Below are 25,160 nucleotides of genomic sequence, written 5' to 3' on the forward strand. Positions count from 1 at the left end.
AATGTAATTAATATCAGTGGATGATATATGGATGAGGTTACCGTGATTGAATAACAACTGTGTTTTTTGTTGAAACAAGCTAGGATCAACCTGTACTTTATGATCCTGAGTGGTGAATAAAGAAGTCTAAAGTTTTCAGTTAATTTGAACTTCCTCAGGAAGTCACTGCTATGGATCTCATAGTTAGATTAGAGCAGTGGTTCCCAACCTTTTTTTTGACTAGGGACCACTTTGACTAGGGACCAGTCTCCAACATTAGTACCAAAAGGCTTACGAATCAGTTTTTGGCCAACTTTAGATTTGGTTTGGTTATTTGGGGTTCTGATTCAGAAAATTGCATTGGATAGACCACATCAATTCTAGTTTCTGATACAGAACACATACCATCCAGTAGTTGCCATCTGCTTGCCCACAGAAAACAATATTGAATAAGCCTTGGCACTGTAAGAAGGTTTTGCGAGACCAGTTGCTCTTGTTGCAACAGTGAGGCCGCGGACCATAATTTAGTTCTTGCAGACTACTGGTGATCCTCAGATCATCTATCAAAAACTGATGCCATCTCAAATATGCACCCAAATATGTATATCTTTTATTGAATTGTATCCAGAGGCTTTCTTCAGAGCCTTGGTTGCAGGAGGACCATAAGGTGATGCCACTGCAGTTGTCATCTTAGGGTGCCAAGGACACTAGTGCAGACTCATTCAGGTGGGATGAGTTTAATGTGACACCAGGAAGTTGCCCACACCTCTGTTAGCATTATGTCACAAATCAGTCTTTGTTTACTTTGGGAATGGCCTGGGAAAGAATGTGGTGCTTATGAAAGACAGAGCTTGGGAAAACCCCATTTTTGTAGAGTACAGCTCACAAAATAGCTGGGGAATTCTGTTGGCTGTTGTCCAAAAGATAACTTTCTCAAGCTTCAGAAATGGACATAGGGGAATGTCAGAATTAATTTTGGGGATCTGAAAAGTAATTGTTTAAATATAAATATTATAATTATAAATACTACTCCAAAGAGGAATGAAGGAAGAAATGGAATATTCTCTCACTGTGATCATTGCTAGGATACTGAAGAGCTTTGCCTCCTGACCTTTTGATGTATTGGTGAAATAAGGCATGCCCTGTTCTCCATTTTATGTGACCATTAGGAACATTTGAAATTAGCTCAAGTAAGCTGGTTGTTTGTTCTCTCAGCAGTTTGGCTTGTGACACCAATATGTGCTGTTAATTAGGATGGCATGGCCCCGAGGTCATTTTCCCTTTCAAGGTAACAGTTCCTTTGTATATGGACTTTTATTGACGTGATGGATTCCTGCCTTTGTAGGAACTTTCCCATTGCAGAAAATGAGATGTACTTTTTTTATTTTTAGAGGAACTTCAGTGCACAAAGGGTCATTGCTCTAGGACATGTCATGGGATAGATGATTAAACTGAAAGAAGAAGAAAAATTAAGTCACAAGTGAAACTCATGAAATTTGCTCTGAGAACAATAGTTTACTGTTTTGCAAACTGTATGAAAGTTATTGCAAGATGAAGTGGCAAGGAGGAAACTAATGGTTATGGCTTGCCATTTCAGATGAACAATGATTTAAGGTATATCTACACTGTAGAATTAATACAGTTTGGCATCACTTGATCTGACAGGCTCAATCCTGTGAAATCTAGGAAGTTCCCAATTGATGAGACAGCAGCTCTGTTTCACAGAGAAGACTAAAGACTTCGTAAAATTGCAACTAATAGAAACATAGAATTTTAGAGTTGGAAGAAACCTTTGTGGCCATCCAGTCCAACCCTCTGCCAAGAAGCAGGAAAATCATATTCAAATCACCCCAGACAGATAGCCACCCAGCCCCAGAATTAACTCTGATGATTCCATAGCATTGGGCTATGATAGTTAAAGTGATGTAGGCGCACCTTAATTAACAGTGTTAGTGAGGTTAGTGAGAGCCAGTGTGGTGTGGTAGTCTGAGTAGGGTTTGAATCTCCACTTAGCGAGGAAACCCACTGGGTAGTCTTGGGCAATTTATACCATCCCAGATTTCAAATCAAAGTCAGACTTCCTTTGAATAAATACAGGCAGTCCCAGAGTTACAAACATCTGACTTACAAATGACTCATAGTTACAAATGGGGGTGAGACCACAGGAAGTGAGAGAAATATATTCCTCGGAAGAGAAAATCACTCCTGAAAGAGTTGTTATAGGGAAAAGATTTCTCAGCTGAAGCTTTATCACCAGTCCTTGTTTCTACAACAACCTGATTTTTTCAAGATCCAATTATCACAGGGACAGAAAGTAAGGTGAAATCTTCTGAACAGGGGTGCAAACAGCAAAGGAAAACCACAGAGGTGTCAACCCTTTCCTGTGCTATCCAAATATTTGTATGTAAGTCAGAACAGGTACATTTTTAAGTGTGGCTCCATATATATATATATATATATATATATATATATATATATATATAACACTTAAAAATGTACTTGTTCTGACTTACATACAAATTCAACTAAAAAACTAACATGCAGAGCTTATCTTGTTTGTAACTTGGGGACTACCTGTATTGCAAAAAGATAATTATGCTTTCTAAGAGGTTCACTGTAAATTCGAATGGTGACACCGCGGGTTAAACCACTTAGCTGCTGAATTTGCTGACTGAAAGGTCAGCAGTTTGAATCTGGGAAGCGGGGTGAGCTCCCACTATTAGGCCCAACTTCTGCCAACCTAACAGTTCAGAAATATGCAAATATGAGTAGATCAATAGGTACTGCTTCGGCAGGAAGGTAACTACGCTCCGTACAGTCATGACCTTGAAAGTGTCTCTGGCTCTTCAGCTTAGAAATGGAGATAAGCACCCCAACCTCGCCCCCCAGAGTCGGACATGACTAGACTAAATGCCAAGGGGAAAACTTTACCTTGACAAAAATAACACTAATGATGTTCATTCCTATGTTATGATTTCCATAGGATTTGGAAGAGTTACTTTTTGAGAGTAAAATTCATATAATTGTTCTGCCAACATGGCCAGTATCTTATTGAGAATGGCAATGCAAATTAATTTCTCTGTGCCCTCAATTTCCAAATGGAACAATGGAATCAGTGTGATATGAGGACAGAATAAAGACTGTATTTATAAGAATACTAGTGGAATTTCTCAGAACTTTATGCTGTTTGTAAAGTTTCATGTCTTACTACCCACAGCCCTCTTGGTTCCTTGACCTACTAGCCCCTAGGTTTTTCTTTAGAAATCTGGGTCATGCAAGAGCTTTCCTGTGGTTGGTTTTTTAAAAAGCCTTTCTTTGAGGGCTATTTCTAATCAGTAAGGTCCTAGTAGATAAATGTAACCCTTTGCATGACAAGTCAGCACTTGCCCTTGGAGTTTGCTAAAATGTACAGTTGCACATTTAGAGATACTATCGATCAAAAACCAGGATGTAAAAGCAAAACTGCTTCCTGTTCACACTCACTGCAAGAAACAGTCCAGTGCCATAGTCTCCCCTTTCTCAGGTCTTCACTTGGCAGGAGCAGCAGCATATCCCTACCCTTCATGTGTAGCTTACGAAATGTGAAAAAGGAATAGTTGTGTATGGATTTTTTCAATCTGTACTTTCAAATTGGATTTGGATTAATCCTGGGTGGAATAATAGACAAATGTAGCATTGTGCCAGGCTACCAAAAAAAACCAAAACTGTACCTGAGGGAGAGAGGAGAAGCTGAACAAACACGCTTTCCCCAACGAGAAACTGTTTGTTGTCAGCTCTTGCCTTCATATATTCTCACTTAATTAAAATCTCTTCATCATATTCACTAAAGGAGTCTAGGACTCCTCTTGAAATACAGTTTTAAAAACCCAGGAGAGAACAAAGTCACACAAAAAGCTTTAAACAGTAATTGATTTGTGAGAACAAGCTCTGAAACTTGTTGGCATAGATATTGGGGATTCTCTCTCATGTTTTAGACAGTGAGTTTGGTCAAATTCCATCTCTGTAAATGGAACCAAGTAATTGTTGTGCCTCAAAGCTGTAAGAAGGATTCACCAGGCATTCAGGTTATGGTTCTTTTGACTTAGGCAAGCATGTGCTTTGACAACATTTTGTATGATGCAGCATTGTAGAAAATCTTCAGTGTTCTGTATAAATCTGATTTTGGGGGGCAAGCCAGGGATGTGGCTACAGGGGTGGCATAAGAATTCTGCTCCTCCAAAATAAAGTTTTCCATCAGTTCCTACATTTCTAGCATTGGTGGAGCTATCATTCAACTGAGCATTTAGAAATACACCACAGAAAATGACTGAATGACAGAAAATACACCACAGAAATTTTTGAAGGACATGTGAGCACAGCCAAAATCAGTGTTGTAGGTATGAACAATCATTGATTTATTCTAATTTGTTTACATGTTGTTTTTCTCCCAAAATGGGACTTAAACTTGAGCCATCTTAGTTAGAAAATTGGTTTAAAACAATCCATTTTTCAGTGGCTCACTTTCTGCTATAAATTAGAGATTGAAAGAAAATTTCATGGTTAAGCAGAGTTATTGTTCGAAGGGCATCATTCTCCTCTCCATAGCCACACCTGTGGTGTGACCCATGAAAAGTATGTAGACGTAGCACAATTCCTGGTTGTTTGAGTTTTTGATTCACAATCTCATAAAAATGCCACACACTCCCACTCACCATGTTAGTTTATCTTTGTTCCAAATTTCTATTCAAGTTAAGAGTCTAATGAAATGAAAAGCATATAATGGTACTGCTGTCTGGTTCCTTTTGCCAGGTCCAAAGGTAATACACAGAGACAAAATCTTATTGCAATACTGAACAAAGAGAAACAGTTGCAGTCCTTGGATGTCTTATGAGGCAAGGAAGTGTTTTTTTTTGTTTAACACATCAAGCACTAATAAAACTTTGTTTTGAACATTGTTTCCATACTATCAAATAATATCTTTTTGCATAGGAATGTATATAAAATTTAACAAGCTTAAGGCAGATTGTTAGAATGCAGAGCTTACCTCAATAAAAAAATATTGAATTTCCCTTTAACATGGGTAGAATACAGGAACATATTTTCCATGTATTATTATAGACAGTTTAGCATGTGCGACTGGATGACATTTTGGACCATCAGTAATACAGATTATATTAAAGATACTAGGAATCAGCGAGGCTTTATTGGACAATATGGCACATTTCAAATATTGCCTCTTTTTGTTATTGTCTGTTATGCTCCTATGTGTAGTGATTTAATTAAACTGTTTTATCAGTTTGGAATTGCTCTCAGAGGAACTGTCACAATAGAACTACAGTTTTCTTTTCCTAGAGGCACTAGCTCTCCGTTTTATGATATCTTTTCACTTTTAGTCTGCTGTTGTCAGCACTGCTAGATCTATAACTCAGAAGTCCTGGAGATTCTTAGAGTAAACTCTTCTCTAGACATTTCTAGGTGGGATTCGGTGATCAACCTCTTGAAGAAATTCTTAAAGAGGTGTTCTCTCACTTAAACTAAATATAATTCCCCCCCCCCCCCCCCCGCACACTTCATGAGGAATTTGCACCTATACCTCCATGGATGGCTTATTATAGCGGAGCAAATCCAAATAAGGTGCAGTTGACAGATCTTGATTTTGCCATTGTTTATTGTTTCCAAATGCCGGCTGAGATCTTTTGGTACGGCACCCAGTCAGCCTATTACCACTAAGACCACCTATACTGGTTTTTGCCACAGCCTTTGCAGTTTGATTTTGAGGTTGTTGTTGTTTTCATTATCATCTTAACTAGCATCATACTGCCTATAGCCAATATTTTCCCTTTGCCTATGGATATTGATTCTCCCATAGCTTAAGATAGGATGCTGGATATATTGGACCTATAAACATTTTTAACATTTAAAGGATGGTTTATTTCTTTCTGGAGGGCTAACACTACCCTATTTGGTTTGGGGAGGAATGTTCTAGTCCAAATAGATAGCTGGCATAGATGGGAGTTGAGAAGAATTCATTTTCCTATAATGTGTGACTTTATGATCTGACATTATTGAATCCCTAGAAATCTTGGCCAGTTCTCTTTGTTCTCTGATCATGGAACATTGTGGTCTGATTGTTATGTTGGTTAATACTTCATGGGCTGGTATGTGATCATCCTGCCTTGATGCAGGGCGTATATCAGGCTTAACCAACTGTTGCTGCCCAGATTTATTTATAGCCCACAAACCTCACCAACTCTATCGGACATCTCCATTGGTATGGGCATTTGGGAAGTGCAGTCCAAAAACAACTGGAGGGTTGCAGCCACCTGCTGTTCTTCTAGTCTCTTCTCAGCCTCCTAAGAACCTTTTTTTTGGTGAACCGTATGGTGTGCCATTTTTAAACATGTCCTTCAGTTTCAGCCTTTCCTACAATTTGCTTGAAATATTGCCATATCTGTCCAGAGACACCAAACAGTTTAAACTTCTTGAGTGTTCAAGAGATGAGCAGTGTATGATTGTAATGTTAGTGTGGCTAAGAACCAGAGAGACACAGTAGATTTCTGCTGTGGAGAAGAACATGCAAACTGTATTTTGTGTGTCTCAGAAAATCTTTTTTTTTTTGTTTAAATATTGTTTACAGTAAAAGTTTTGTTCTAAAATGGAATTTTAAAAGCTGCAATGCGGTTAGTGGAATTTGCCTTTTTTTTTTTAAAAAAAAGTTTGCTTTTCTAGTTTTTTTCACTTACACAAACAGTATCAAAATATACCAAGTATAACTATTTTTTGAAGTTGTTTCACTGGTTTTTTAAAAAAACATACGTCCCAAAGCTAGGATATTGAGACACATCTTTTTTTAAATGAAGCAAATATAACAACAACAAAATCCTATTAGGATTGGTGTCCAAGAGCTTTTCTGAATCCAGATGGGTGGGACACTCCATCTGGCTCCCACATTTGTACGGCCGAGCTCTTCCAGTTCTCATGTGTCTAGCATAATTAGCTAACTAAATTAAGAGAGGTGTGAATTATATGAATATATATGACTAAGTTGGATGAGAGCTATAGAATGGAGTAGGAGACTACTTGGGAGATTTGCAAACTAGTCATCTGAAACATAAAAATAGCACTAATGTGAACTTTCTGTGTTTTAAGGAACAGAAACCCACTAGTCAAATTCAGATTACTTGTAAATAGAGCCATTACGTAGCCCATTTCCCCTTCCTCAACTGTCACCCCCACAACCTCAGGATGATTATATTAGGAGAAACAAAACCTTATTTGTTCCAAATAGCCCATTCTTTTCCATTCTTTACACGCTGCAAGTTTTCTTTGCTTCCTTCAGTACTGCTCTGTACATGTCTGCACTGTCATGTCCTCACTCCTAAAGCATTACAGGTACAATGTCCATTTCCACACCAAACATTTCTGGACACTACATTATGTGCCCATTTGTATCTTTTGTGGAAAACCCCTGAACATTTGTTTTTTTTTTAAAGAGCACTTAGTGACCAAAAGCTAATGTTGATGTTACGTTTGATGTTAAACTTTACCCAAAATGGATGTAACTAGTTCCCATATGATCAGTCATGTATCAAGAGATGGGTTTGCAGCCATACATGCTATACAGATAAGCCGTAACTGAAGGTCATGCGAACTTGCACACTTAATGCCTTTTCTTTTTCTCATATGTCATGGGGGAGAATAAACTATAATTTAGTTTAACGTTTGTAGATTCATGGTTTGTTGCTCCATGAGAACTAGGTGTTTGATTTAAAATAAATTATTTGTTGCTGAATGAATCGACTTTGAATGTTAAATTATTTGTATGGTTTGTTTAGCAATGTAATTTCCCTGTCTCACATATGGCAACAACTTGGAAATCTGCAGATGGAACACTACATTGTGGTTTGTTCCTCCTTCCAGTCATGTGGAAGGAAGAGAAAAGAAAAAAGGGAAGTGTGGAAGCCTAGCAAGGCATGTGAAATTGTAACCCATAGTGGCATGCAGATGCAACCATTTCCTGTTCATTCTTTAGCTGTCACTACCCATTCACCGGTTTGGGCCTTTCGTTCTCAGCCAGGTACTGGTTAGCCACTTAATGCTACTTTATGGTCAATGGTTCCCTTCAGTGTGGTATTGAAAACAGTGGCAATAAAGGCATCAATTGGGTTGAGAGCAAGTTAATTGGCAAGAGAGTTACTGACAGGTGTTCATGTTAGTAATGGTTGGCATTATAAATAAATTATCTATTCATTTCCTACTGGGTAATTTCCTATTGTATAATCCCAACGTGCTTTCCTGTTTTGTTTTGTTTTTTAAAATAACCCTTGGCTTTAACTTCCCATTTGTCAGCATGGGATGTAGGCGTTGATTTGGCTATACAAGTGCTTTTCCATCTCATTTGCCATTACTGGCCAATCCTTTTAGCATTCTCTAGTTTTGTACATTGTATGAGTAAATAAACAGAAAAATCTCCATATTTTAAAAAATGGCACTGCTTGATATTTAACTCTAGTCAAATACTTTCAAGACTTTTGTGGAAGTGCGGAATGGTACACAACTTTTTATTTATTTATTTATTTATTTTACTTTTTGTAAAATAACAATGACAATCAGTCTTCGAATTTGATTTGAGAGACCAGAATATTGGGTTGCTGTGAGTTTTCCGGGCTATATGGCCGTGTTCCAGAAGCATTCTCTCCTTATGTTTCACCAACATCTATCGCAGGCATCCTCAGAGGTTGTGAGGTCTGTTGGAAACTAGGCAAGTGGAGTTTATATATCTGTGGGATGTCCAGGGTGGGAGAAAGAACTCTTGTTCTTTCCGTAGGCCTTTGCTTAGTTGTAATTATCAAGTCCCATTCATTTCACTTGGCCAGTAACAATAAAATTAGATCAACTTCATCGACACTATAATACTATAACTGAACACTAGCAGAGAGTTTTGTCATTCCAAAGGCAAATCCATCTTGTTCATTTCAATAGCAACAACTGCGGAGGGAGATGGTTGCAGTCCATTTACAAAAACGGTATTTGTTAACGGTTGATACGTTCATGTATGCCAGCCTTTGTTTTCGAGTCCTTTGGTCTTATCATGGTCTTTTTGAAGTTTACAATAAATCTCCTACTGTTCAGTGGAGTAAACGTTGCCTCGAATGCCTGAGAAATCTTTGCCTTTTAGCCTATCTCTACCTCCCTATTCATTAAGTTGTGAAGTATGTACCACTGTTGTAGCTCTAAGTCCATTCTTTTCCCATATCTCTCTGCCCTCAAGATAAATGTAATGAAAAGAAATATCTTACCAGTTCCGTTTCTGTTTGTCACCGAAAGATAAAACTGTGTGCTTAATTATACTGTTCCCATTGCTGACTTTTCTTTTAAGATCCTGAAAGGGCAGGTGTTTCTCACTTCTCTACAAGTAACCTTTTAGTTTAGTGTTAAATATATATATATATATTGAAAAGCAGAGTTCTCAGAATGCTGTGGCCAGAAACACTTCATTTTTGCCTACAGGAAGTTGGGAGTGCTTCAGAGATCTCAGTTTTTCTACTTGTGCAGTAAAGCTGAGGGTAGATTATAGACCACAGGCTTCTCATGGGAAGCTCAGATGTGCCTCTCCCATTTGTTTATTTTGGTTTACAAGTCATTTAGCTTCCCTCCTTTTGGAAAGTTTTTCTTAAAAACATATTTGTCATCCTTGGCAGGATGTTTACATTACAAGCATATCCTTGTAACATCCTCAGAGGCGCAACTTCTGCTACAGATTTGACTTATTACAGATATCACTCAAGACACATACCGGTAGTTGTGAGGTTTTCTTTTTACTAGCCCCTCTTCCTTTGCCTTTACAAGCAGCCGCATATATAGACCTTAGTAGATAATAATAGTGGTTTTCTGTAGACCTGGTTGCTTTGAAAGCAGAGTAGTCTGTTTGGTTCTGACTGTCCAAAGCGTGGGGTGGAGTGCGGGACTGAAGGACATGTGCCTTCCTAAAGTTGACTTATGGCCCTATGCAACATGTGTTAACTTGGATATAGTTTACCAAACACAGGGGGACTGCAGAGATTGCTTATTGGTTAAATGGGAGTTCCACTTCTGAACAGCTCTCACCATTAGAAAGTTCTCCTTTCTTGTAGTTTGAAGTCATTGTTCTGTGTCCTCGTCTTCAGGGCAACAGAAAACAAGCTTGCTTCCTCCTCCCTATGACTTCCACTCACATCTTTATACATTGCTATTACATCTCCTCTCAGCATTCTCTTCTGCAAGCTAAACATGCCCAGCTCTTTAAGCCTCTCCTCATAGGGATTGTTCTCCAGAACCTTGATCATTTTAGTCACCCTTCTTGAGACACATTCCAACTTGTCAACATCTCCCTTAAATTATGGTGCCCAGAATTGGACACAGTATTCCAGGTGTGGTCTGACCAAGGCAGAATATATATAGACCTGGATTTATATTTATTTATTTATATGTATTTAGTTTTGAATATACAAGTGAAATATATTTTAAAAGTTTTGGATGGAGTTTGGGGCAGGACTGAGAGTATGTGTGAGTATATATAAACACAGCAGGGGATTGGATCCAGTGGTCTACAAGCCTGCTTTCAACCCCATGATTCAATGATTTTGTCGAAGTATACATGCTTGCATGCATACACTCATATACAGAGACTCTTATTCCTGCTTGGATCAAATTATTCTGGCTTGTTACTGTACATTCTCATTACTACCAGATAAATTTCCTTGGATTTTCTTTTAAGGTGACATATCTTCAATATATTGAAGATAGATAATTGACAATGCAATATATTGTTTATTTTCTCCATGATGATTTAGTGACATTGACATTCCCTACTGTTCACATAAATTATTAGAAACAATTGAAATATTTTTTCAGAGTATGGAGAATGCTAGAGTCTCTATAGACATCCCCCCACCCCCAAATGTTGACTGATTGAAAACTTCATGGCACTGTGAATTTATGTTGAATTCTGCTGTTGACATTCATCTCAGTTTCTGTAAATGAGCTATAACTTTCATAAATTTGGTTTTCTTTGCTTGACTGATTTTATCAATTGATCTGGGAATTGTTGCTGTGTGCCTTAATATCATTTCTGATTTTGGTTTTTTTTAAATGAAGGAATGTGTTAAGGGGGTGGGTTGCCTTCCTCTAAGGCTGAGAGAGTGTAACGTGCCCAAGGTCATTCAGTAGGTTTCCGTAGCTGAGCAGGGATTTCAACTCCATAATGAAACGTGTCCTAGTTCAACAGCTAAACTCCTAATAGGCAAGTTGCCTAAAGGACAATCTCCAATACCTAAACTTATTTTCTTCACATGAACTTAGTGAGAGAGTGTATTTTTTTCATCTGTGAGAAAAGGGGCTAAGGATATGGGTAACAGCTAGGATGCGGTACAACCCTATCCAAACTTCATGAAGGGATCAAATGCTTGTTTTCCCATATTAAACAAATAGCTGCACACAGAAAACTGTGAATTTTCCATAAGCAATATTTCATTTTTTAGAGGTGAGAATACAAAATCTTACTCATATAGTCCATAGTTCTGAACATGTAATTTGAAGGACCTCCGAGAGTCTTGAGCTCTTGGTCTCTTGTGTTTTGAGCTCTTGTATTTCTCTAAAAATATTTCTTTCATTGAGCCACACTAGCAGAGATGGCTTTTTCATACACCTCCATTTCTTGTTCCTTTACCACCTCCCACCCTGCTAAATTGGAAAGAGGAATGAATCATGTGTGTGTTATCTCCCTTATAGCTTCTATATGAGCATTTTGGCAAAAGGACTAGCTAATTGCTAGAACATTAAAGTTGTTTTGACATTTGTGATGTGGGCTATGAGGTTTATTAACACAAACACTTTAATTGTGCCTTGCTGAGACTTTTATGTGTGCACACGTGTGTCATTATTAAAAATAAGGGAAACCATTACTCAATACTTGCCATTACACTGTTCCTGCCATAAGGAGAAGTCATAGGTTAGATCTACAAAAACAGCTTTACGGGAGCCAATTATTTTTTTCACAGATTGCACATGAATTGCAGTGCCTTAGATAGTTTCATTTATCTTTTCAGGTTTCCCCTTCCTTCCCCACTCCCCTTTCCTGGCTGTGCAATTCAGTTCTGGCATTATATAAAACAAAATTTCCAGCATCACATAAGGCAAAATATCTGAATCACAATAAAGGAATCAAGATGTCTCACATGTATTTTCAGAATTTAAACCATCCTCATCTAAAATGGATGGAAATCCTACAGCTCTTTAGATGCTGTTGGACTGCAACTCCAAGCATTTCTAGCCAGCATAGTAGTGAGAGTGATAGAAGTTGTGATTCAACACCTGGAGAGCTGAATTATTTCCACCACAATATAAGCTTAACATTCTAAAACTAGAAAACAAATATAAAATCAGTCTTTAAAACTGCAAAGCACACTGTAAAATTTAAATAGGATTGATACAGCAAACTAGAGTCAGGACATTGGTACCTTTTCAGTTCAAAAATATGCATGCTTAGGGCCCTTCCACACAGCCCTATATCCCAGAATATCAAGAATATCTGCTTTGAACTGGGTTATTTGAGTCAACACTCATATAATGTGGGACTTTCTGCCTTTATATTCTGGGTTATAGGGCTGTGTGGAAGGGCCCTTAGTTGAATGGTTTTAGCTGTTGTCATCACAAGAAATGCTGATTTGTGGGTTCACTCTCCTTGTTGATATGACAAACATTTCGTTCAGCAGAGATTTACAATATAAATATAAAAGTCTGCCCCTTTGAATAGCATAACATGTAGACTGTATTTCTGACATGGAAGCTACCTTTCCACTTGCAGGCTTAATAGTTTAAATGTGGCATTGGACATTCTTTTGTGAAGCCTCACAAGCTCCCATATTGATTGTTTCTTGCTGCAGAGCAGGGTTAGACTGGATGTCCTTTGTGTTCTCTTCCAACTCTAAGATTTTAAGAATTTCAAGAATTAAAATCACCAGAGCTTTGCCCAGATATGGATTACTTCCAAATTTGCTGGGCAAAATCTTGGCAGACCATAGCCTGTGTATGTCTTTGTAGATCAGTGGTTCCCAACCTAGGGTCCATGGACTACTAGTGGTTTGCAAGAATGAAAATACGGTCCACAGCCTCACCATTGTTACATCGTTGCCTTGAAACCACGCAACAAGAGCAACTGGTCATGTAAAACCATCTTATAGTACCAAGGCAACAGGGATGTCAGGAGGAGAGAGGCTGACTACTCACGAAAGATTATGACTCCCACATCTGCCCTAGATTATTCAATATGGTTTTCTGTGGATGAGCAGATGGCAACGATTGGATGGCATATCTTCTGTATCAGAAAATAGAGCTGATGTAGTCTATTCAATCCAGTTTTCCACATCAGCTCCCCAAATAACCAAACCAAATTTAAAGTTGACCAAAAACTGATTCGTAACCTTTTTGGTACTAATGTTGGAGAGTGCTCCCTGGTCAAAGTGCTCCCTGGTCAAAAAAAGGTTGGGAACTACTGCTGTAGATGGGAGGAAGCTTATCTTCTGGCACTGCTGGTTTAATTTGAATGTTTGCTGTCAGTGATAAATTCTTACAACACTTTTTTTTTGTTTTTGCAGACACAAGCCAACAGCCCCGCTCGCTGTCCCATAGGCCTTACTACACATTGCCCAATGGTAGCCATGAGAGGCGCTCTGTCCTCACCATTACCGAGCCCCCACGCTTCCACTTCCAGGCCAAAGGAAAAAACATCCGCCTGGATGCCCATTCTCGGAAGGCAACCCGGAGGAACAGTTTCTGCAATGGTATCACTTTCACTAATCGACCCATTCACCTCTATGAGAAAGTGAGGCTCAAGCTGGTCTCTGTACACCACGGGTGGAGTGGTGCACTGCGTTTTGGTTTCACCACTCACGATCCATCACTGATGAGTGCAGATGACATCCCAAAATATGCCTGCCCAGACCTTGTAACAAGGCCTGGCTTCTGGGCCAAAGCTCTGCCAGAGAGGTTTGCACTAAGAGACAACATCCTGGCATTTTGGGTTGATCGGCATGGGAGAGTTTTCTACAGCATTAATGACGAAGAACCGATTCTCTTTCACTGTGGAGTCAAAGTCTCCGGGCCTCTCTGGGCACTGATAGATGTCTATGGAATCACCCATGAAGTGCAGATACTAGGTAAGTACATGCTTTTGGAACAAAAAATTCCTATCTATATGCTAATATTTTTCACAGCAAGGTGCATGCTCACAGAGAAGACAATTTTGAATAATTTTTGATGCTCATGCTAAAATGGCTACAAGTTACTTATCCATGTTTTTGCTTTTTGGCTGAATTTAACTCTGTAGCAGAAGGCCAGGACAACTATAGAAAGTGCCACTGATTAAACTGCTTTGGAATGCAGTGGACAATCCAATATCACTTTTACTCCAAAAGTGTCTTTTTGTCTCTTCCAGCTAAACCTTCTGTTTAACTACTGGTACTTAAATGAAATTGATGCTTATACTGGAAAACATACTCCAATACTTCACATTTTCATTTTCATCTAGTCAGGTCTACTTCGTACGTTTGCTGTTCTAAATATATTCACTTCCCCCATGACAGACGAAGATTGTTAATATTGCAAACAAAATATATAATTTTCATTAATCTTCCACCTCTTTAAACCCCTTGATAATGTTTCTTTTTATCTCACCTGGGGAGAGATATAATCTAATTATCATTCATAGAATCATAGAATCAAAGAGTTGGAAGAGACCTCATGGGCCATCCAGTCCAACCCCCTGCCAAGAAGCAGGAATATTGCATTCAAATCACCCCTGACAAATGGCCATCCAGTCTCTGTTTAAAAGCTTCCAAAGAAGGAGCCTCCACCACACTCCGGGGCAGAGAGTTCCACTGCTGAACGGCTCTCACAGTCAGGAAGTTCTTCCTAATGTTCAGATGGAATCTCCTCTCTTGTAGTTTGAAGCCATTGTTCCACGTCCTAGTCTCCAAGGAAGCAGAAAACAAGCTTGCTCCCTCCTCCCTGTGGCTTCCTCTCACATATTTATACATGGCTATCATATCTCCTCTCAGCCTTCTCTTCTTCAGGCTAAACATGCCCAGTTCCCTAAGCCGCTCCTCATAGGGCTTGTTCTCCAGACCCTTGATCATTTTAGTCGCCCTCCTCTGGACACATTCCAGCTTGTCAATATCTCTCTTGAATTGTGGTGCCCAGAATTGGACACAATATTCCAGATGTGGTCTAACCAAAGCAGAATAGAGGGGTAGCATTACTTCCTTAGATCTAGACACTATGCTCCTATTGATGCAGGCCAAAATCCCATTGGCTTTTTTTGCCGCCACATCACATTGTTGGCTCATGTTTAACTTGTTGTCCACGAGGACTCCAAGATCTTTTTCACACGTACTGCTCTCGAGCCAGGCGTCCCCCATTCTGTATCTTTGCATTTCATTTTTTCTGCCAAAGTTGAGTATCTTGCATTTGTCACTGTTGAACTTCATTTTGTTAGTTTTGGCCCATCTCTCTAATCTGTCAAGATCGTTTTGAATTCTGCTCCTGTCCTCTGGACTATTGGCTATCCCTCCCAATTTGGTGATGTCTGCAAACTTGATGATCCTGCCTTCTAGCCCTTCATCTAAGTCATTAATAAAGATGTTGAACAGGACCGGGCCCAGGACGGAACCCTGCGGCACTCCACTTGTCACTTCTTTCCAAGATGAAGAGGAAGCATTAGTGAGCACTCTCTGTGTTTGTCCACTTAACCAATTACAGATCCACCTCACCGTAGTTTTGCCTAGCCCACATTGGACTAGTTTCCTTGCCAGAAGGTCATAGGGGACCTTGTCGAAGGCCTTACTGAAATCCAGGTATGCTACATCCACGGCATTCCCCGCATCTACCCAGCTTGTAACTCTATCGAAGAAAGAGATCAGATTAGTCTGGCATGACTTGTTTTTGATAAATCCATGTGGACTATTAGCGATGACTGCATTTGTTTCTAAGTGTTTGCAGACCGCTTCCTTAACAATCTTTTCCAGAATCTTGCCCGGTATCGACGTGAGGCTGACCGGACGGTAGTTGTTTGGGTCATCCTTTTTTCCCTTCTTGAAGATTGGGACCACATTGGCCCTCCTCCAATCTGCTGGAACTTCTCCCGTTCTCCAAGAACTCTCAAAGATGGTTGCCAATGGTTCCGAAATGACTTCTGCTAGTTCCTTCAATACTCTGGGGTGTATTTGATCTGGCCCTGGGGACTTGAACTCATTAAGAGCGGCCAGGTATTCCTGGACGACTTCTTTCCCAATTTGGGGTTGGATGTCCTCCAATCCCTCATCCACTCCATCTTGCTGAGGTTGAAGACTCTCTTTTTGTGAGAAGACCGAGGCAAAGAAGGCATTAAGTAGTTCTGCCTTTTCCCTATCCCCTGTCAGCATTGCCCCATGTTCTCCTCGAAGAGGTCCTATTGCCTCCTCGTTTTTCCTTTTTCTACTGACATAAGAATAGAAGCCCTTTTTATTGTTTTTAATGTCCCTGGCAAGTCTGAGCTCGTTTTTTGCGGACTTTGCGGACCTTTTCCCTACAGGTGTTGGCTATTTGTTTGAATTCCAGACATAGAGCTTGTGTTCAGTTCCCTTGGAATCTGCTTTTGGAAGCACTGCCCAGCATAGTGCCTTCCATATGTTTTGGACTTCAGTTTCCACAGTTTTTTCTCGCTGGCTAACACAGAGTCTGATGAGACTTACAACCCAGAACATCTGGCAAGCATCAGGCTGGGGAGGACTGCAGTGGTTAACAAGGAGCAAGTGTTTATTTTGTTCCTTCTTTTGTGGATAGTTACACTCTTACTTTACAACACCAAAATTTGCAGGAAAAGTATAGGTTAAAATTTGTTTAGGTAAATCCCAAGGGTGGTGCTTTCTGCTTGGGTTAGAGAAAGTAGCCTGTAGCAGCCTTAGAAGCATAAAGTTGGAAGAGACCCCAAAGGCCATTCAGTTCAACTGCCTGCCATGCATGAAACAATAAAAGCACCCCTGACAGATGATCATATGACTACTGGTTAAACACATCCAAACAGCGCTTACCAGCAGAAAGTTCTTCCTAGTGTTTAGGTGGAATCTCTTTTCTTGCAGTTTGGATACATTGCTCTGTGTCCTAATCTTTAGAGCGGCAGACGTCCTTTCAAAGATTTAAACATGGCAATCATGTCTCCTCTCAACTTTCTCTAAGCCAGTGGTTCTCAGCCTGTGGGTCTCCAGCTGTTTTGGCCTACAACTCCCAGAAATCTCAGCCAGTTTACCAGCTGTTAGGATTTCTAGGAGTTGAAGGACAAAATATCTGGGGACCCACAGGTTGAGAACCACTGCTCTGAGCTAAACATACCAGCTCCCTAAACTCCTTCTCATAAGACTTGGCTTCCAGATCTTTGATCATTTTTGCTGCCCTTCTCTGGAGAGTTCCAGCCTGTCACAATATCCTTCCTGAATTGTGTTAAGAAGAACTAGACACAGTATTCCAGCTGAGATTTTATTTATTTATCGTATCAGGAGTGAACCAATGTATTTGAGAAAAAACAAAGTTTTAAAACTTGGCATTCTATTAAATGTCCTTTGACCAGTAGCTGGCCACATGGAGTGCCTCTGGTGTTGCTTTAAGGAAATCCTCCATTGTGCATGTGGCAGGGCTCAGGCTGCATTGTAATAGGTGGTCTGTGGTTTGCTCTTCTTCACACTTGAATGTTGTGGACTCAACTTTGTAGCCCCATTTCTTAAGGTTGGCTCTGCATCTCGTGGTGCCAGAGTGCAGTCCGTTTATCTCCTTCCAAGTCGCCCCAGTCTTCTGTGTGCCCAGGAGGGAGTCTCTCATTTGGTATCATCCATGGATTGAGGAGTTGGGTTTTAGCCTGCCACTTTTGGACTCTCGCTTGCTGAGGTGTTCCTGCAAGTATCTCTGTAGCTCTTTGAAAACTATTTCTTCATTTAAAGCATTGGCGTGCTAGCTGATATCCAAACAGGGGATGGGCTGGAGATGTCACGCCTTGGTCCTTTCATTATTGGCTGCTACTTCCCAGTGGATGTCCGGTGGTAAAATACCGGCTAGACAATGTAATTTCCCCAGTGGTGTAGGGCGCAGACAGCTGTGATAATGCACCATGTCTCATTAAGAGCCACATCCACTGTTTTAGTGTGGTGAGATGTGTTCCACACTGGGCATGCATACTCAGCAGCAGAGTAACAAAGTGCAAAGGCAGATGTCTTCACTGTATCTGGTTGTGATCCCCAGATTGTGCCAGTCAGGTGAGATCTGATTAAAGCAGAATAAAGCAGTTCCCTTGACACAATACTCCTATCGACATAGCCTAGACTCACATTGGCTTTGCTAGGGCTTTCTTTGTAGACAAAAAAAGCAAATGAGGTGTTGTGATCTGATTCACTAGTGACCACTCTGAGAATTTCATCTGTCATTTCAAAGACAACTGCAGTGAAGATATGCTCTGGGAGAAAAGCGGGATACAAATAAATAAATAAATAAATAAATAAATAAATAAATAAATGTGCCTGTGAAAGACTGAGAGCACCCCTTCTAGAACCAATCCTCTGCTTGAAAATGGGAAACCTGCTGTCAAGTTTCCCCTCTTCTCATGGTGAAATGATCATTCAGCCAAAGTGTAGAAGCAACTTTATCCCTCCACATCTTCTTTCCTTTCAGATCTTTGCATGCCCAGAACTATTTTATTTCTGCCACATAAATTCTGATGGTGTCATGGAAGTGCAAAAGTGTTACGGAAGCCACTTTTCATCTGTTTCCCTTGATCATGTTTAGTGCCCAATGGACTGAACATGCTCGGCCTCTTATTATCATGTTGTCCTAGGTAATACAACCCTCTACAGAATGAGGATGCATGGCAGTGGTAGCATCCACCCTGTCTCCCCTTATCTCTATTGCAAGCACCTTATGTCAGAAAAGAGCAGACATCAGGCTTCCAGGATTTGCTTTATTTTATTGTCGCAACTTTGGCCCAGCAGAGAATACTGGTGAGGTGGGAGGAGACTTTTCATTGTGATATTGAATGATTGAGAATCAGAAAATCTTGCAGATTGATGCAAATTACCCAGATAAGTACCAGTGAAATTACAATCTGCTATCTGCCAGCCACTCCAACAAAGCTCACACCACAGATATGCAAAAGAAAGCAACCAAATGGAACCTCATTTTGTTAGAGTTAGAGTTGTTGGCATAACTGGGTAACATGGTACCTGTACGGTAGCAATAAGTGTTAGAAATAAGGATGTCTAAAATTGTCAGCTTTGAAGAAGCTGCTCTCCACATATCTTAATAGCACATGTCTTTTACATGTAGTACTTCAGTAAGACTGTTTAGTTGTTGTGTGGGTGTCTTTAGTATGAAACAGGACTAACGTTTTTGAACAGTGTGTCCCAAGGATCAAGAAACCCAGGCCAATGAGCCAGTGATGCTCAGGCTTCACAAATGGCCAGCTGTGTGTATATATTGTCTGGTCCAGGGGAACACAATGACTCATCCGCAAGGCATGTCTTTTTTCTCCTCCTTCAGCTTGGGTTTTAAGGCTCTTATCTCCTTGGAGGGCCACTTAGAACCTCTCACATTACATTCCTGCCCTATCAGAGTTTTTTTGGAAAGCACAGCACCTAGACACAAGAGAAACACCAGTGTCACAGCTTATCAGAGAACTCCAGGAAGGGGGACTGCAAGGCTGTAATGCTCTTTCCAAGAGTCTGGAAACTTTTCCAAAGTATTGGCTTTTTCCTCTCCTTAAATCTATCCTGTTTTCACAAGAGATTTATTGCTTTTGAATTATCACCTTGTCCTCCACAGTTCGGGTGATAACTCTGCTTCAGTTGGTCTTACCTACAAGTATAGCTTAATGAGACATGGTTGTGGATTTATTTTTGTCCTATAGAGACAAGCTCTGTGATGTGTGTTTACAAAGTACTAAAGATGTGTGTGCTGCTTCTTGTGTTGTATCCGCTGCCTCAGCTCTTCTCAGGACATGTGCTTATTAATACATGCCTCTAGTGTACTCTGGGGTTATCGGAATAAAGCCAGCATAATCTACCCAGTTTCGTCTTTGTGGTGTCGATTTACTGCATCCGTCTATTATAGCTCAACAATTGAGTTAAAAGGAGGAATTTGGCATGCCTTGTCATCTTATTGTGGGCATGATTGCAAAAGATAACATTATTACTCCCCAGCTAAATTAAGTGATGCTCTGTAAGAGACATAATGGAGCAATTAATGGGACTTCTTCCCAATTATTTTAAAGTGCGAACAATATAAATTACTGTATATGCCTGTGTATAAATTGAGTACAGGTTTGTGGGCCCAAATTATGGCCTTTTGATATGATCTGTTGATAAGTTGAGAGTTATTGTGCATAGAAGAGGAAATAACTAGAGCTGCCTAAGGAGCCAGCCTCCCAACAGCCGCCACCACAATTTTCCCACCCAGACATTCAAAAAGGCCAGACACAGCACTGTAATGGAAAGAGAAGAAGGGGCCAATGCTTTTTTATTTTCTCCTGGGATGGACTAAATTCAAACAAAGGATCCATACTCTATGAGGACTGGGTTAAAGAGCTGGGCATGTTTAGCCTTCAGAAGAGAAGACATGATGAGGGCCATGTATAAATATGTGAAGGAAAGTCATAGGGAAAAGGGAGCAAGCTTGCTTTCTGCTGCCCTGAAGACTAGGACATGGAACAATAGCTTAAAACTACAGGAAAGGAGATTCCACATGAACATCAGGAAGATCTTCCTGACTGTGAGAGTTGTTCAGCAGTGGAACTCTCTGCCTCAGAGTGTGGTGGAGGCTCCTTCTTTGGAGGCTTTTAAGCAGAGGCTGGATGACCATCTGTCAGAGGTGCTTTGAATGTGATTTTCCTGCTTCTTTGCAGGGGGTTGGACAGGGTAGCCCACGAGTTCTCTTCCAATTCTATGACTCTATGATTCTTTTTAAATTAAGAGTTAAGTTATAGTACATGCACTGACCTGTGGATAAGTCCTTCCAGGACATTGGGTCAAATTTTGACTAAACTTTCTAGACTTATATATGAGCATGTATACAGTATATCCCCACCAACCCAACTTCTATATGCCCTAACCTCTTTTCCATACTGTTTCCCAAGGAAGAATACAAGGTTAACTGAACAGACACTGAGCAGTGTGGCCCCTATTTAAAAAAATCATAATGTCCTAAATCAAGAGTCTGGCTAAAACAACATGGCCATTTCCCATTGTCAGCTCATAGTAAAAGTGAGCAGGATGTCTAATACAGAATGATCTACTTCTAGATTTTACACACTTTGGCCTGTCAATTTTCTTGACATCTGATGCTATCAGATGGGACATGCTTCCAAGCGGGTGCATTGCTTGCTCACATGGCCTGTGAATAACAAAGAGGCTAGTGTGCTTTGAAACATTTTAAAAGGTCACAACTGCTATTTTAGCATGCAGTATATTGCACAATTTATTATTAATGGTTTCTAACGTGATTGAATGTTTTCTCTTTCCAGTCCCTCTTACGTGAATTAAATTGGCAAGGACAAAGGAAGGGGGGAGATGGGACATGGGGAAGGAATATGTTCTTGCCTTTACAAGAAGATAGAGTATGCAAAATGTGTTTGCCCCTTAATTCAGACAGAGAGAAAGATCAGAAGCAGACTGATTTCTTTGTGTGAATCTCCATTTTCATGAAGGCAAAACAGAGAGTGGTGGAGAATAAGAACTTCCTTTGCAAAGCATCCAGAAGGTGGTTTCTGTAGATTTTAGAAGCATTAATAGCAAATTGGCATGATATAACTTTATTTTATGGAAAAATTCTTTACTGCTTTTCCACCTCTGTGCCACCAGATATTTTTCCCTAACCTTAACTTGTCTTGGTTTAAAGAACCAGTCTGGGGCAATAGCCTTCCCAAACGGAAACTTCCCAGATGTGTTGGGCTACAACTTCAGCCATCCCCAGCAGTCCTGGCCATGTTGGCAGTGACTGAGTTGTAATCAAAGACATCTGGAGGCTGCCATGTTTTCGGAGAAAGAAGGCAGTAATTAATTATTGAACCAGATGCTGATACTGTACCGGAGCAGCCAGGAAACAACTAACTAGCAAGAGCATGTTGCTGTTTTCAGTCTGTTTCTAAAACAGATTTCCTTTTATCATTTTTTTTTACAGATAGCATGTTTGCTGAAACGATGACTTCTGCCCGTCTCAGCAATGCCCGACTCAGCACTTGCCTTCCACAAAGCAGCCATGATTCAGCCAACTTTAACAACAATGAACTGGAGAATAACCAAGTAGTGGCCAAAATTGCCAATCTGAACTTGAGTCGTGTGCCTGGTCTGCCCACAGATAACCACACAATTCCTTGCTGTCCCAGCAGACGGCAGCTTGCCCAAGTGGTGCCTGCGTTTCTGGATACTGATCTGCATTTCCACTCTACTCATGGGCCTGACATCAACTTCTCTCAGGACCGGATGTCTGCCTGCACCAACTGGCAAGAGAGCAATAGAACTTTGGTGTTTTCTGACCGACCGCTGCACATTGGCGAAAGCCTCTTTGTGGAGGTTGGCCACCTGGGACTGCCCTATTATGGAGCTCTTACTTTTGGCATCACCTCTTGTGATCCAGGTACTTTACGGACCAATGAGCTCCCAGCGGATCCAGATTTCCTTCTGGATCGCAAGGAGTATTGGGTAGTTTGCCGGGGATTCCCAGTCCTCAACAATGGTGACATCCTCAACTTTGTGGTCTTGCCAAATGGAGAAGTGCATCATGGAATAAATGGGATGAGTCGTGGGATGCTAATGTGCGTTGATACCTCACAGTCGCTGTGGGTGTTCTTCACAATCCATGGTGTCATCAATCAGCTCAAAATTTTAGGTAAGTGCACCTCAAAAGTAAATAATAAGAATTAAGCAATATAAGACTTGTGAACCATTAAGGACTCTTTACAGCAGTGGTTCCCATCCTGTGGTCCATGGACCACCAGTGGTCCACAAGAACAAAAATGTGGTCCACAGCCTCACCATTACTACACCATTGCCTCGAAACCATGCAACAACAAGAGTGACTGGTTTCGCGAAACCCTCTTATAGTGACAAGGCAACTGGGATGTCCAGAGGGGAGAGGCTGACTACCCACAAAAGATTACTACTACCATATCAGCTCTAATTATTAAATATGGTTTTCTGTGGGCAAGCAGACTATGGGATGGCATATGTTCTGTATCAGAAACTAAAGCTGGTGTGGTCTATCCAATGCAATTTTCTGAATCAATACCCCAATAACCAAACCAAATCTAAAGTTGACCAAAAAATGGATTCATAATCCTTTTGGTACTAATGTTGGAGAGGGGTCCCTAGTCAAAGTGGTCTCTGGTCAAGTGGGAACTACTGGTTTACAGACATCTGGAATATTATGTTCCTGTTGGGTTCAGTGGGCCCTTGCCTTGTTCTAAGTCTTCCAGGCAAAAGCAGTGACTTGCATTGGCATTCCTGAAGCATAAACCTGGTCAGTTTACAGACAGACTATGCAACGGGGAGCTGTGGTCCCAGCACATCTGCAATAATATACATTCTCCCTGAACACTAACACAGCATTTTTTATCAACCATATGCTCAAGGCATAGATCAGGTCATTTCAACTCTGCATTTCTGACTGAAAAAACCTTGGTTTAATGATTCTAAATCAAAGCATGACATTGGAATTGTCTTTGCATGATCAACTCAAGATGTCCATCCTTTCCCCAAGAGCAGCTGACTCTCTGCTCAAGCAGGGCACGAGGTTGCTAGCTACCCCTTGTTCTTTGTCCCCATCATCTGATGCCAAAATGTGCTCCTTCCAGACAGTGAGGCACCATGTAGCTAGCGGGGCTGGTCTATTTTGATAGGATCTTTCATTTCGTAGCACTCATGTGACTAGGAGGAGGTATACTGGAGCATTTTCTATACTTGGGCCCTTAATATTTTCTGTGCAGAATAAATAGTTAACACAGATTCCACCATCGTGCAGCTTTTTTGTGGAATGAGTGTTCTTTTCAAAAAAAGAGTAATTAAGTGATCAGCATCTTCCCACAGGAGGAGCATTTCGTAGATTAAGATGGCAATTTAACATTGCAAAGGGGATCTTGGTTTTCCATCAAGCCAATATCCTGCTAGGATATTGCCAATCAGATTGTGACCTCTATAGTCTGAATTCAAAGGGGAGTGTGCCATAGCAATACAGTTAATTAAGGCAAGTTAGAACCAGAGGAATCTCATTTTTTAAAACAAACCAGTGATTGAGAAGACTGAGCTCTTTTATAAAAGTTCACTGCAGGGATGAAACAGATACCCCCGTTATCCCAATGTACTCAGTTCAGCATGTTAAGACCTGAGACACCCTGTCCCAGTCGTGAAGCTGAATTGAACCTGTCTTTTGTATTTTCAGGCACAGTGCAGTCCAGCCCAGTGACGGTCTCCCCCTCAGGATCCCCAGGAGGTTCTCAGTATGACAGTGATTCAGACATGGCTTTCAGTGTGAACAGGTCTTCTTCTGCGTCTGAATCATCCCTAGGTAAAGGATGCTTTGTTTTTCTCCTCTGTGCTGTTGTAGCAGGAACTACATTCAGTTCTTGAATAGCCAAACTATGACACTTGAATCTTGCCTTTTACAATAAATCCCTGATGTGTTTCCTGCTGGAGAGGAGAGGGTCTGAATTTCCTTAGGCTGCCCTTACTAAGATGGCTTGTTGGGCTTTAAAAAACACAGATGGTAGCTCAGAAAATCATGAAATAAATGGTGTCCAGAAAATAGAAACTCACAGAAATTACCACAGTAGGAAGGACATCCTGCCCACTGCCTGTTTCTGTAGACCTTGATCCTTTCCCAGATTCTTCTGGACAATCCTACTGCCCCCCCCCCCTAAAAAAAATGCTTCATGTTTTTTAAGACAAGGTACAGACCCCTTCCCCAAACTTTACAAGTGGAGGATTTACAAAACCAGAAGTGGAATGGTGCAGCCTAAGGATGATCCTAGAAAGGAATCTGGTTCTTGAACCACGGGAGTTTTCTTACTTCAATTGAAAAAAACTGAAAAAATTGTTCCTGGTCCCATGTGCTTTAAGGTCAACTCCAAGATATGTCATAGGGTTTCCCCAGTAAGGTTT

At 40.5% G+C, this 25,160-nt stretch overlaps 1 protein-coding gene across 1 annotated transcript in view; it reads left to right on the top strand.

Annotated features, from left to right (window-relative positions):
• Nucleotides 1–25,160, top strand: part of NEURL1B (neuralized E3 ubiquitin protein ligase 1B) — a 67,206-nt gene that overhangs the window by 37,648 nt on the left and 4,398 nt on the right. Inside the window, exons 2-4 of the mRNA XM_060765106.2 lie at nucleotides 13,593–14,153; nucleotides 22,186–22,893; nucleotides 24,442–24,567. Coding sequence (XP_060621089.2) covers nucleotides 13,593–14,153; nucleotides 22,186–22,893; nucleotides 24,442–24,567 — 1,395 coding nt within the window. The remainder of the gene's footprint in view (nucleotides 1–13,592; nucleotides 14,154–22,185; nucleotides 22,894–24,441; nucleotides 24,568–25,160) is intronic.

This window comes from Anolis sagrei, chromosome 2 (assembly GCF_037176765.1).
Source record: "Anolis sagrei isolate rAnoSag1 chromosome 2, rAnoSag1.mat, whole genome shotgun sequence".
NCBI classification, from domain to species: domain Eukaryota; kingdom Metazoa; phylum Chordata; class Lepidosauria; order Squamata; family Dactyloidae; genus Anolis; species Anolis sagrei.